This window comes from Rhinolophus sinicus, chromosome 17, assembly GCF_057876585.1.
Source record: "Rhinolophus sinicus isolate RSI-liver-muscle chromosome 17, RSI-T2T, whole genome shotgun sequence".
NCBI classification, from domain to species: domain Eukaryota; kingdom Metazoa; phylum Chordata; class Mammalia; order Chiroptera; family Rhinolophidae; genus Rhinolophus; species Rhinolophus sinicus.
The window spans coordinates 100286956-100301461 of NC_142517.1; the positions used below are offsets into that span (position 1 = coordinate 100286956).

The 14506-nt window shown below is 41.2% G+C and overlaps 1 protein-coding gene across 6 annotated transcripts in view; it reads right to left on the reverse strand.

Annotated features, from left to right (window-relative positions):
• The window catches only part of TSC22D2 (TSC22 domain family member 2), a 46682-nt gene extending 32872 nt beyond the window's left edge, over positions 1-13810 (reverse strand). For 5 of the 6 annotated variants that reach the window (XR_002138886.3, XR_012496804.2, XR_016019734.1 and 2 more), the window contains exon 1: positions 10746-13804. Coding sequence is in view for 3 of the 6 variants with exons in the window: in XM_019748881.3 (XP_019604440.2) it covers positions 10746-12721 (1976 nt within the window). In the remaining 3 variants the exon portion in view is untranslated. Of the gene's footprint in view, positions 1-10745 lie in introns of all 6 variants that reach the window. The other variant, XM_019748882.3, reaches the window with a different exon arrangement.
• Positions 13811-14506: the final 696 nt, after the last annotated feature.

Here is a 14506-nt window from a genome sequence, read left to right on the forward strand (position 1 = left end):
TTTTGAACTTCTTGTATTAGTACAGTGTCCTTTTAAGAGGTAAGAGCTTAGGCACCTTAATCACCATCCACTTCTGTAATTCCCTGGGGACACCTTCCCTAGGGCTATAACCACAGAATCTTAACTGACGGGCTCATCTGGGCAAGCTCCCAGCCTGCATGATTCACCTCACATCTCAGTTGTTTCTCCTGGGACTAAACCTTTGACAAACCTGCTCTCTAACAGTTCCCCTTGCACCTCAGTGTATTTTCAAAGTCTCTCCTACCCCCAACCTGTATGTTAGGGAGCTAACAAAAACTTGAAACATCACCTCTAAAATTCTTGACCTTTTGCTGTAGCAGAATAACAGCAGCAAGCGTATTATATACCAGACACAATTCTAAGTATTTTACATTTATTAACTCAAGTCTACAATAGCCCTAAGAGGTTGGTGCTATTATTATTTCCATCTCTCAGTAAAGGAAACTGGGTCAGAGAGAAGTAACTTGCCTTATGTCACAGAGTCAGTAGGTGGCAATCTGGCCCCAGAGTTCCTGCTCTTCAACCACTACGCTAAACATACAGCAGAGTTAAAATTTAACCTCTTTAGGTCTGTCTCTTTATCGGTTAATGATATTACTATCCAGACTTGCAGGGTGGTTCAAGAACTGAGACTATAGGTAAAGCTCCTGGTGCATAGTTAGTGCTCAATAAATGACAGCTATTGTTTTACCATCAAAATGAGGTTCAGATACAACACAGCAATTATGAGACCCTAGCAAGAACCTTAAGAGAGTCTCTGCAGTATTATTAGTACAAGAAAGCCATTTCCAAGTTTAGTGGAACAGCAAGCAAGTATCAATGAACATCAAACAAAACAAATACTCAATAGAATTCCATGACTTCAATACTCAGATTAAGACTCACTGTGTTATCTAATGAATTTCTTAAAAACATTGTTAAAAGGCATTTTTAATTTTAACCAGTAGGGTACTTCTTAGATGATCCAAAACTAGGAAAGGCAGACAGCCACTAGATACCAGAGTGTCACCAAAGCAACTGTCTGATTAATTACTAGTCTTCAGTAAGTATACTTCTCTTTGTTTACCCTACTTCAACTCCTTTCTACTCTTTTAACCCTTTCTCTACTTTTTTCTTGACTAGGTCTAAGGCAATCAAAGGCACTGATTAGACCTACTAATATCAAGTAAGGATTAAGAGGCTGCTAACTACTATTGATTTAACAGCTTGTATCCTCTCAAGATGTATTTGTCAGGCCGCTTTTTTCACTTAGAAATCAGTCTGCCAAATTAAATGAAAACTAACTGAACCAATTGAAAACCCAATTTAGCTTTTTTACAAGGCTTACCCAGGACTATATGGGAACAAGTATGCTATTCAAAACGGTCTGTTTGGAGACCTTAGGTTTAAAATAAACAGTGATTCAAACAGGAAGGTAGTAAATACAAGAGAATAACAGAGTAAACTTGGAAGTTATTCTGTAAGTCTGAAATTTAAAATTCATTAAAGAGTATTTATAAAATATTATAAGGACGACATTCTTTAAAAGAATTTCAGATCACCTGATTTTGGAAAAACATACATATACATTTAATTTGAATCAAATTCATATGCTAAATAAATTGGTTCTAAATGAAGTAATACAATTTAAGTTATGAAATTCCAGCATTTTTGCAGCATAGACTAATAACAAAATGTTCCTCATAAGTTAAAGGTAGACGTGAAAACAGAACTTAACTGCAGTTAGTTGTGTATTTGGGGGTGAGAAAAGAACCTGTGAAATAAAATACTGTAAATGGACCTAAAGTCCTTAGAACATGTCAGAACACATACATTTAGGATGCAAAAATTTGTAGTTAACAGTCACTTTCTACATATATTCAAAATGAAGAAGCCATATGGAGCTACACAATCTATGAAAAATTTAAGTAGTCTATATTCCCAAGATAAAGACAGTCTTATATGAAATTTTTGGTTTCTGGAATACTTCAGCAGGGATGTTATCCATAACTGAGGGATTTTTAGCAAACAGCAACAATAAAAAAATTAATCTCAAAACAGTGATTCCTAACGGGCACAGATTAAAGGAGACAAGTCTGTGAAACCTAGCTGATTAAGAACTGCAAAACACCCATCAGAGACTGAAGTGTTCGATCATCAGAGACTTGTTTTGGAATGACATAAAATTGAAGAAATTAAGAGCCCAAGGAAAACGCTGTTAATGGAACATCATTTCAAGGTTACAGTCTCTGAAATCTGAAAGGACCAAGAGGCAACTGACATTAAAAAATTTATTAGAAAAAAATACTGAATTTTATGCAGCACTGGTGACAAATTCTCTTCTGCCCAAGAAATAAAATTTGAAACCAGTTTTCTAACAACATATCTGATGTTAATGTAAACTACTAAATATAGAGTCAACGAAACGCTTTTTAGGAAAACTGAGGTGTGGTTATTCTGAATTTATTTCAGCCACCTAAATGAAAATGACATTTTCCTATTTGGAGACATTTTTCAAAACCAATTAATAAAATGTATTCTTTTCTCCCTGTCTTTATATAATAGTCTATCATGTTAATTTCCAAGTACATGAAAGTAGTACATCAGAAAGTGAATCAAATGTGAATATGTCTACCTGCCTTACTAAGGTACTATCATTATAGGGTAACTACAAAAGAAAAAACAAACAAACATATACATATACTGTATCTCAAAACTAAAAATCACTGAAGCTTCAAAGATAAGGTACATAAGCTCTGCAGTCAGAGAATTATCTTTTTCTCCTATGTCTAAATTCAACTTCAGAGTTCTCTAAATAGAAACCAGGGAAATACTACAATAAGCAGAGGAACAAGGGCCGTCTCTAACATTATTATGTAGGAATTTTAAATGTTAAAACTGTCTTTTAGGTAAAGGATAACAACACAACAGATCAGTGGCTACAGTAGGTTTTGCTTCCTCCTATCGTACAGTCAGCAAAATAATAAAACAAAGCTAACTCTGGGAATATCCAAGAGCACTGCCTTTGGAGTCAGAAGGCCTGAATATGAATCTATGCTTTGTCACTTAATAGCTATGTGACTCAAATCCTGTTTCCTTAATTCACAAAAAGGGGAGGAAAATACTTCCTTAGAGTTGCTTAGAAGACCAAATCAGATTATGTATACGTAGGGCCTAACACAATTAAGCTTGGTTTGTGTTTAATATAGGGCTATAGTTTCCAAATTATGCTACATAAGAATCAATTTTTGGTGAAGTATCTTAACATATACCAAAATATTTCATCATTATTAAGGTAATATGGAGGGAAACAAACTACTTAAGACAAACAGAATACTTAAACTTAGAGCTACGTATACCAAGCTATTTAATATATTCCATTGGATGAGAATCCTGACTTCTGGGACTCAAAACTCCCCCAGTATTTCCTTACACACAACTTTTATCACAAGATTTTAATTAAAAACACAATAATCATTGAAAAGGGTACTGAAATGATTCCAAGACATATACTACTTCTATAAAAAAAGCTTCAAGAAACACCTTTAACAGCAACCATACACTTATGATAAAAATCTCAACTTCTTACCATGACATTTAAGCCCTTCACTCCTGGTTCCTGTCAAATTAATCACATCATTTTCCAAATCTGACACATTCCTACTCTTCCACTTTGTTATACAAACTGCCTTCTTCCTCCACTTAGAAAAATCATCCCCTTCTTTTATCAGTGACCTAATGAGAATGACCCTTTTGAGATTCAGTTCAAGAATTAGCTTCAGAAGAATACACAAGTTATGGCTGAAGAGGAGGTGTCAGGGAGACTTCCAATTTATATTCTTGCATATTTTGAACTGTAAAATGTTATTGCCTATGTAGAGAATAAAATAATTTTAAGTGTAAGTCAGTTGAAATACTTCCTCTCCATACCAGTCTGACATGATATCCTAAATTGCTCCCATTAGCACCTTATATTTATTATTTTCATATATGGTCTACCTAGCCTTTGAAAACAAAACAAAAACAAAAGAGGAGAGGAAAGCTTTGTTCTAATAAAATCAACAGTGTGTTCAGTTATATATTAGCATGTTACATGAGTGACCATTACAGACCACTCAGAGAGCACAAAGAAAGTTGAATGATTGACTCATTGTTGCTTTAAATGTTTTCTTGAGCATTCACCCTACTTAAGGAGTATCTGTAAACTTCACGCTTTTTTTTAAATCACCATAGTCTGGTGGAAGGAAAGGGTTTGACAAGGTGAATGCTTAAGATGGCAGCTCTTCAATGAAACATGTCTAAATGTATGAATCTTACACACAGGTAACCATAAAATTTGACCAAGTCTCAAATTCTAATTTTACCAGTGAGGACAACTGAGAGAAGTTAAATGACTCAACTGAAGAAACCAGCTAAGTGTAGAAGAGCCAGCATTAGAACACAAGTTGCTGTACTTCTTACTACATCAAAATTTTTCTGGCCTAAAACAATGTCTCCTTTTCTGATTACATTCATACCAAGCAATTACACTTTCAGATCAAAACTGCAGTATGATTTGTAGCATGTCAATGGGGTGATCTGGGAAAGCATTTTAGACACTGAAATATTGATGCTTCTGTGATGTAGGCTTGCCATGTTATGTACATACTGTTCATAACTTACTTGCATAACTCATTTAATCCTGACAGACTCTCAAAGGCAGGTATTATCCCCATTTTTTCATATGGGGAAACAAGAGGCTTAGATGGCTAAATAAACAGCTCAAGGTCAAATGCCTCAAGTAATGCAGCACAGCTGGATTTCAGTCCAGGTATTTCGGACTCCATTGTCTGTAATGGTCAATCATATAACATGCTAATACATAACTGAACACACCATTGATTTTATTTAACAAAGCTTCCCTCTCCTCTTTTGTTTTTGTTTTGCTTTCAAAGGCTAGGTAGACCATATACCAAGGATTTGTTTTGGTTTAACTTATAAAACCATTTAGAAAAACTGAATTCTAATTCTACTTTAGAAACAAGTTGGCTTTAAATTTTGCTTTGTGTATCCTTCACTCACAAATTAAACAATTTACTTGAGTAATAACGAAGAGGGATACCCTATAACATTAAAAATAACATTTAAAATACACTGGCAGCATTTATAATAATTGACACAATTAATCAGTTTCTCTTCTACACATCAATATTGTTTAGTCAAATTTCAGTGACAGATTATGGGAAAGAAGGCTTTATGCAATTTAACATTCAGACTTCTCTTATGTGTCTTGCCTACTCTGATATGTGTTTATATTAGCAAGATATTTACTCATAGTCTGTGTCCTGGGTGATTACTATTAAAATTAACTCAATGATCTGCTGAATTTTCAAATAACCACCAATGTAAATGTACAACTTAAAGCCTGAGAGTTCATCCTTTTAAGCAAATGTTAGCTTTGGTTCAAAGAAATAAAACTACAAACTTAAATCTGATTTGGAGCTTTAAAGTTGAGAGGTAAACAATCCATAGTGGCATAGATGACATTTAACTCACCTGATTTAAAAGTAGAAATTATGTACTTACTTTTTAGAGGTAAAGCAGATAATCAACCTTTAATATTATCAGTCAAATTTGAACTGTATAAATTAAAATATATTATGAAAGTCAGGTAATTATACTAATTGGTTACTGTTCCTAAATCTTTATGGAGGAGTCCCAATTTTTGTCCTATGCAACGCCAGATTAAGAATATAACATTGGGTAATTTGGTATGTTCAAGAATTGCTGTGGAAAGATCTAAGTTATACCGTACCAATAATTCAGGTATGCATAGTCTTTGTGACTACAGTAAATCATCTAAAAGACCAGCCTCAAATTATAAGTCCACTGGCTTCGTATTAGGAAAAAAACTTAAAAAATTTATTCCTATTCAAGAATTTTGCTAAACATACCCCTTTAATACTTTCAATTATGAAGACTTATTAAAAATCTGCTCTTCCCATTAATAATTACTTAGGGAATATCATGATTCAGGCTACATTTAACCAGACAGATCTGTTTTTGTAAAGCCTCTCTTCCTCATACTCGAGTATTTAGAGTAATGCAATAGAGAAATAAACAGTATCTGTTCAGAAAAAGAATACATACTGGTTTAAACAATTATTAAAAGAAGGAATTAGACCATTGTTCCTCAACAATGACAAATATTCCTATTCCTTCTGAGACTACATTTTATGTCATTTCACTATATTTTCTCTGTCTTGGTTATCTGCAATCACTCTCTAGCCCCACATCTCCCCAAATCCTGCCATTTTAGGAAAGAAAAGTCAAACTCCTTTCACACTCCCCTATCAACCATTCCTCAGGAAAGAGATCCTTTCTGGTTTCTTTACCATCTGACTGGAGGGGCTGCTCTTTGTTACTGGAGGACACTAGAGAGTATGACTGCTTCCCATCTCTTGGTGCAGAGGAACACAGAAACCCTAAACTCCATTCCAAATTAGCAAGTACCAGATCCATAAATCCACTATCATGTTTTACTATTTCCAAATTAGTGTTGTCGAATAGATTGGTATTACATTTATTCTCACGAATTAGAAAACATATCAGTACTATAAAAAATGACTTCTCATAAAGGCGATTTAGTTCAAGATACCTTCCTTCCTTCCTTCAAGATACAAGGAAAAAACAAGGGTAACTAAGTTATTTGGACTGTGTCTTATCCTCACACATACAAGCCCATATGCTTTCTAAAAAGTTAACCAATGTTCAGCCTATATAAGTTAGTTCACACAAAATTTAAACAATGTTATGTGTCCCTGTGAATAATAAAGGCCATACTCCTACTCATACAACATGGTTTTGGGAATTGCAGGTACTTTTGGATCATCAGCCTTTCTGGAAATCTATAATTTCCTTTACTGAGAGCCATGCTGATGGCTACAGTCATCAACTTTATACTTTAGTCATCAACATGGCTCTCTGATGAATGCATCAACATCAGTTTTTATAGTAAATAATAATGTTACTCATACCCAGGATTTTACACTTTGATTACAAAATCCTCGGTAAGAGTATTTAGATACTTAAATAGGCATAAGATGGTATCCAGTGTGTGATTTAAACATCAACTGTAAAGCTGGAAGGGCAAAATTACCTCCACAATTCAATATAAAAAAATATATGCTCCCAACAAATACAGATTTAAGTAAGGGGCTTTCATTTTTAAGACTTTCAGAACTCTAAGAAGTATCTATAAATTTTACAACTAAGTGACAATTCTGCCTGCTGATATACATTTACATAATCCTCTCTTGACTTAACCATCAAGTAAAAAAAAAAAAAACTCCATTAAAAAAATAGAGATGGCATGTGTATATACTTGTATATGAGACATATATCTCACATATAACCATACAAACAAAATTTGTATTTATAGCACATATCAGAACATACCACTAGCCAGTCACAATTATAATACTTTATCAGTAGTCATTAGCAAACTACACAAATAAAACCATTAACAAGATATAGAGATATTTGTACTAAGGGATCCTTACAATCAGGTTTTCAACAGTCTTTTGGTTGCAGTTGACAGTTCACAATTGCAGCCATTCATTAGAGTTCCTGGAATGTGGCCTACAGAGTTCACACTGGTCAGCTATCTATGGAAAAACGATCTGTACTGCACATTCACTTTCAAAAAGGGCCAATAATATTTCGCATCGTCCCCATTTACCAAAAAGGAGTTTAAGTGTGTAGGTAGTTTAAACAATTTTTGTTCACCATAAAAGTGACTACAGATTTTTCTATGAACTGTATTTTCAACCATCATTTTAATCTCCAATTTATACAAAATCAATTTGATGAATCTCAACAACTGACTGTCTTTCTAAAGAGAAAAGCTAAAATGATACATTAACTTTATGGTAATTAATAATATATGGTCACTGGGCAATGGTAACTAGGAACTTTAAGACTTTCCTTACTTTGTATATACAACCATCAGTTCTTTTAAAGGTATGATAATATTAAGTTGTATTAATGTAAGGTCTTTTCTGATTCTTTAAAATAAACGGTCTCAAAATGAGCCAATATACAGCCTTGTATTAGGTAATGAAACCAAAATCACAAGATAGAGTTTTCAATATATCTACCGAAATCATCTCAATGATTCTGTGTGAATTGTCCATTTTCCTTCCTTTTCTCAATGCTTTTTAAAAAAGGAAACACCCTTTTAACAAATATTTTCTTAGGACCTGACATTTGTCAACCTATTCAAAGTTTAAGTCATAATTACTCAAGACCTCTCACTCCAACGTTATATTTTACATTTGAATGACTGCAAGTAAAACTGTATACAGACTTTAATTTAATAAGGCAACCCCAAATCACCATGTAAAAATTACTATTTTGTTATTACTATCTCCTCAAAAGTACTCAACTCAGTAATTTAAACATTAGCCTGGAAAAACTGTTATTTAATTTCAAGCATACAACTTTAAAATGCCCGTTTACAAAAAAAAACAAAAAACTATTTCTACTTAATGGATTTATTCCTTCACCAGGTGTGTTGGTGCAGTGACAAAATAGTCAAACATGTAAGATTACATCTTGGAAACTAGCATGTTAAGTTAAAAACCAATGAAAGACTAACAAAAATTAGAAATGCACATTTGATAAGCAATGTAGATTTTAAAAGACTGGGTGGGAAGGGAAGCGCCATATTTAAAATAGGACTGCACACGTATCAAAATCCCTGCACTGGATTAAGTGTTGCAACTGGTAAGCACACTGATAGAGTAGGATCTGTAGTTCAAACATTCACATGTTTAGAAACCAGATTCTTGAGATTATCAACTCTCTTAATAAAGAGAGGAGAAATACAAGGATCTTTGAGGTCATGCCCTAAAGAATACATCCCAGAATTTCCATTTGTCAACAGATCTCTGCTTCTTGCCAAATCAACATATTAAAGTCATGGGGGAATGTAATTACATATGTTGTAAACCGAGAGAGGTGTGAAGAGGGGAGAAAATACATTTTCATTCATAGGTGTGCATGTGTTTTGGAAGGGGGTTGGGTTTGGAAAACCAGTCATTTCTTGAAGAAATATGGGGGCACTGTACAACAGGAAAAGAGAGGTAAACAAATAGCTATTTACCAACCCATCATTAAAAAAAGGCTTCTGGCAGCTAGAAAAGGGAAGATTGCCTGTTGACTATTACCAAAGGTGAACAATTAAACTCAATCTGCATTTCAGGTGTGCCTCTATGTATGGAAAGTACAATATGGGAGCAAATGTAAAGAGAGATTTTTCTGAGTGGCTTGTGGAATCAGTTTCTCTACTTGGTAGTACAATTTCCCAATGACTAGCTAGCTGAGCTCACTTATGGACACGTGGTATTCTCTAAGAGTTCTCAAATGGAAAAAACACTCCCCATAAGCAAGTCACCTACAAAAAAAGATGAACTTTGAATTACAAAAAGCAGAGAAGATGAATTGCAGTGAGCATTTTTCAAATCAACGTAAGTATATGACAAAAATACAAGGATAATTAGAAATGAAAAGTTAAGAATGTGAAGGAACTCAGAAGAAACATAGGAAGAAAAAGCTTTAACAGATCTCATTGTATGCTACATAACAATTATTCTAGAAATCCATAAGAACAGTTTTGATCTTTTAACACATCTAAAATTAACCTCTCTCTAAACAAAAACCCAAGCAAATAAATGTCTACCTGTAAAGTACCTGAAACTTTCTCTGTAATTTTAAAATATAAATTTAAAGCTTGTAACAAGTCAATTTTTTAAAATTTACATTATACGTCAAATTTTCATGTGACATTTCATGTGACGAAACCATTTAAAATCCTCATAAACCATAACCAAACATCAACTGTTGTATTATTAATAGGGCATTACACCAACTTTCACTTAAACCAATAAAAAAGCATCCCTTAAATGGAGGGAGCCAATAGTTGACATTTACCCTTTTACTATAAAAATCACTCTAATTTCAAGAACTACAGTTTTTACTACTGTCGAAGAGTCTATCTCATACCTCCCTTTCCTACAGTAAAAGATTGATGGAAGGTGAGAGCATCTTCAAATACACTTTTGCTTTAAAAAAAAAGTATTTTAAAGAAGACACTGGTAAGACTTTCTATCTTTTATTAAAGGCTGAATGAAGATATGATCTTCAAAGCCGGATTTGACATTTCACCATTATCTCTCCAGCCTTTCCAGATACACTGGAGTAGATAGATACCCTACTCGGATCTTTTTCTACTAGAGGGCGTTCTGGTTTTCCAGAATGAGAAACTTCTCATTTTAAGTCTCAGTCTCAAAACTCACACTGACAAAAGTCTCTGCTGTAAGTGCTCAAGGGTGACTGACATCTAAGAAGGGGACAATCCTTCCGGGCATAACCTACTAGCTAGCTACCACCTCAAAATTGAGGATTAAGCAAAAATCCACCTTTTTGAATGAACAATTTTGCATCCTTATCCACTTTAGTATTTTTAAGCAATTGTGACAAGACTAATTCTCTCACACACCTTTACATCAGCAACCTAAAGCTCATGTCTTTTCAATCAACTTTACTAAACACAAACTAATTTTTATATTTAGAAATGCTAAGGGCCTCAAATTGACCCCCCCACACAAAAACAAAACAAAACAAAAAAAACTCTCCCAAAGCTGCATCCTAAACTACATTTGGCCAAGCATTCCTATAAAATATTTTAAATAAGATTTCCATACCTGTCTTCATCACCATCAACAGGAATAGCTATGCTGAATACAGAGGTGGCCAGACTGTTCATAGGTGTTAACTGAAGGGGGTTTGCCAGGGCATCTGCAACAGGAGGCTTCACAACAGGCTTATTTTCAGCAATGAGAGAAAGTGGTGGTTGAGGTAGGGGTTCTGATTTTCTTCTAGTATCGTCAACTTGCCCGACTAAAGGCTGGGTCTGAGTCTGAAACTGGCTTAGGTCAGACTGTGGTAGACTTGGTGCACTGGGTGTGCCTTGCGCTAAAGGCAGCCCAACATGCTGGATTATGCTGCCGCTCCTGCTGACTGGCGTATGGCTGCTCAGCTGCTGCGACTGGACCAGAGGCGCGGGGACATTTGGCATAGTAACAGAAGTGGTAGACACACTAGGCACGCTTGGAGCGGGCACGGCGGCAGGCACGTTTGGAACTCCGGGCACCACGGCTTGAGGGCCAGTAGGCCCGGCTGACGGCGCACCGCTGCCACCCAACTGCGGCGGAGGGGCAGACTGGGGCTTCCCGGCCCCGGCAGGAACCAGGCCCGGCTGCCCCGCGCCTCCCATAGCAGCAGGGGGGACTCCCGCCGGCTGAAAAGGCGCGGCCTGTCCGCCTGGCGAGGGTCCCGGCCCCGGGGCCACGGTTTCACTGGGCAGAGAAGAGGCGCCCATGATTTGCGTGCCCCCCGAGGAGGTATTATGGCCGGTGCCCACCGGAAGGCTGGCCGCCGCGGCGGGGCTCGCTCCGGCGCCGGTGGCGGAAGGCTGCGCGGGGCTTGGCGTCTGTAGGCCAGCCACGTGCTGCTGCTGTAGGTACTCAGTCGGGCCAGAGGGCTGGACCGGCATCAAATGCCCCGGCGGAATCTGAGGCTGGGGATACGCGAACTGATGAGGCTGCTGCGTTGCAGAAGCGCCGGCGGCTGGGCCCGGCTGCGGAGGCAGGGACACGCCGGACTGCGCTAGGGTTACATTCGTCGGAGGCAGACCCTGTGCACTGGGCCCCGGAGGGACAACGCCGGGTCCGGTTCCCTGGGGCTGGGTTGGCGGCGGGGCTGCCATCATTTGCTGCGGCCCGGCCGCAGCTCCCGGGAACGACGGCATCGGCGCGGAGCTTGGAGCCACAGCCCCACCTACGGGCGGCGGCGGCTGAGGCTGCCCAATGCCAAAACTCAGTGGCGGGGCCGAAGCCGGCAGGTTCATTTTCTCCGACGGGGGTAGCTGTGACACAGCAGTCAAAGAACTGTCAGTTCCCGAGTCGGGCCCATGCGCCCCCGGCATGGAGGCCACCACCACCACCACCGACCCTCCGGTGGCGCCCAGGCCGCTGTCCCGTTCCGCTGTCTGGTCAAAAGTACTGCTGTGCCTGATGCAATCCCCGGATCTGGTCAAGACGCTGCTGTCGGAATCTCGCTCATAGTATTCCATACACGTCCATCGGCCGCGTCTATAGGGCTCCCCGCTTCCGTGGTCCAGCTTTATCACGCGAAAACGGGAACTACAAGTGGTGGGGGGCTGCGATGGAGCTGCAGTCCCTGGCGCGGCAGATGAGCCTGCGGCTGGGTGGGCGCCGGGTGCCCCCGAGGAGGGGGTCGAGGTGGCGGCCGCCGACAGAGTATTGGCCAGCGCCCCTGCCACGCTCCGGGCCGAAACGGCTCCTCCTCCGTTGGCTGGAGCAGCCGCCGCGGCCGCCAGCTGCCCGTCCAGGGGGAGGTTTGGGGAGACCGTCCCGGGAGTCTCCGCATCCCCAACATTGTTGAGCGTCTCTTCGGAGGAGCTACGCTCGCAGACCTCCTCGGGGCCATAATCCGTGGCCCGAGAAACGTCGAATATCTCAGAGGAGACGTCCTCTGTGCGTGACTCGTCCGGGTCGTCCAGGCTCTCGGTGTCCTCGGTGATGCTAGTGGCCACCTGGGCCGTGGTGACACTGGTGATCTGGAAACAGCTCTTCTTTTTGGCCGGCATCTTGGACATGGTGAAGGCTGGAGAGCAGAGAGGCACGTCGGCTCCTCTGCGGTCTTGCCGGAAACCAGGAAGGACAGAGCACGGGCCCCCAAAGACAAAGTCCGAGTCCGCGCTGGGGTCTGAGGCCCGCCGCTGTGAGAGTCACGGGCAGATCCGGGCGCCCGCCGTTCTGTGAGACATCCTCCTCCTCCCCGTTTCCTTCTCTGTGTCGGTCTCTTCGGCTCTGCCCCCGTCTCACTCGCGCGGCGGCTCCTCCTTCTTTTTCGCCTCCGCCAGCCGCGGCGCCTCAATTCAATCCCCTCAGCGGCGGTGAAAGCGCGATCCCAGGGGCGGGCCGGCTGCTTCTTCCTCCTGCCTCCGGGCCACCGTGGTCAGTCCAGCTCGGCGCTCCGCGCGGTCAGCAGGCCTTGGCGGGGGGGTGGGAGTGGGAGGGCGAAGGGGAGGAGGCGGCGGCGGCGTGAGGGGCGGTGCTGTCCCACTCCGGCTTCTGAGGCCGGTGCCGGCGTCAGCTCCAGGCTCTTGGACGCTGAGGAGAGAAGGGGAAGGAGCGGCGGGTCCGGAGCCCGGGATTTCTGATTCAGCCAGGAGTCGCGGGCTGGCGACGGAGCTTCGGTGCGGGCGGGCGGCCCTCCCTCCCCGGCTCTAGCCGGAGCTCAGCCCCAGACCATGTCGACGGTCTCTGGCGGAAACCCACTCCGGGAAAGGGAGGGGAAAACCGACTCGGTCCTCCCCTCACAGGGGGAGCCACCCCCACGGGCGGCGGCGGCGGCGGCAGTCCCGGCCTCCCCTCACGGCTCTTGAGAGAGTGAGGGGCGGCGGCCGGCTGACGGGCGAGCGGAGGCGCTCTGGCTGTGTGAGGTAGCGGCGGTAACTTCTTCGGCTCCTCTCGGTGCGCCCGGTTCGCAGACCCTGTAGAAACTGAAATTCAAACTGCTGAAGCGGCGGCTGCAGCTCCCTCCCCTCCGCCAAGATGGGGCTGAAATGGCCGCGCCAGGGATGCTGGGAGGAGCAGCAGTCCCGCTGCCGCCGCCGCTGTCGACTAAAATGCCGCCGCTGCCGCAGCCACCGCCAGCGCCGCAGCCGCCGCCGTTCCGTGACGCACCGGCGTCGTGACGTCACCACCCCGCCCCCTCCGGTTTCCTGCAGTTTCGCGTGGAGGCTTGAGGGTAGCGGCAGTGGGCGTGGCTAAAGGTTAAAAAAAAGGGAGCGGTTTTTTATTTAAAATTTTTTAAATTTAAATTTTACGTTGTAGGTCTTTAAGAGTTGAAGAACTAAGAACTCTTAAATTCCAAACCCTAGAGAAGCTTACAAGCGCACCAAGCGAATGTTTTTATATTTGTTTCGAGACACTGGAAGACTGGAGGTCATGTGCTATGTCTAATGTTTAGCAAAATCTTAGTGTAACAAGGGCGATAGGAATGGGGGTTGGGGGGTTCAGCTATAATAAAAAGGGATACAGCTGGAGTAACCGACTCACTTAAAAAGTCTTTCCTGAAGATAAATGTTGACCACTACAGTCAGAGGAGTGAAATGTTGAGAGAAATAGGGATGATTAACCAAGAATAGCAAGCCAGATTGAGTCAGAAAAATGATCTTCCAGCCAGAAATTGTCTCCAACAATGGCATCAGGAGATGGTTACTTGCCCAGGGTGAGGTCAGTTTAAAAAAAGATTAGAGGTTACCAACATACTCCTAATTTTCCTGAATTTGCTGTGATTCCAGGATCCAAGAGTTCATTTAAAGTCTTGAGACTGTTTTTACTTCCCCCAGGAAATCAGCTTATGGGCTCCATAA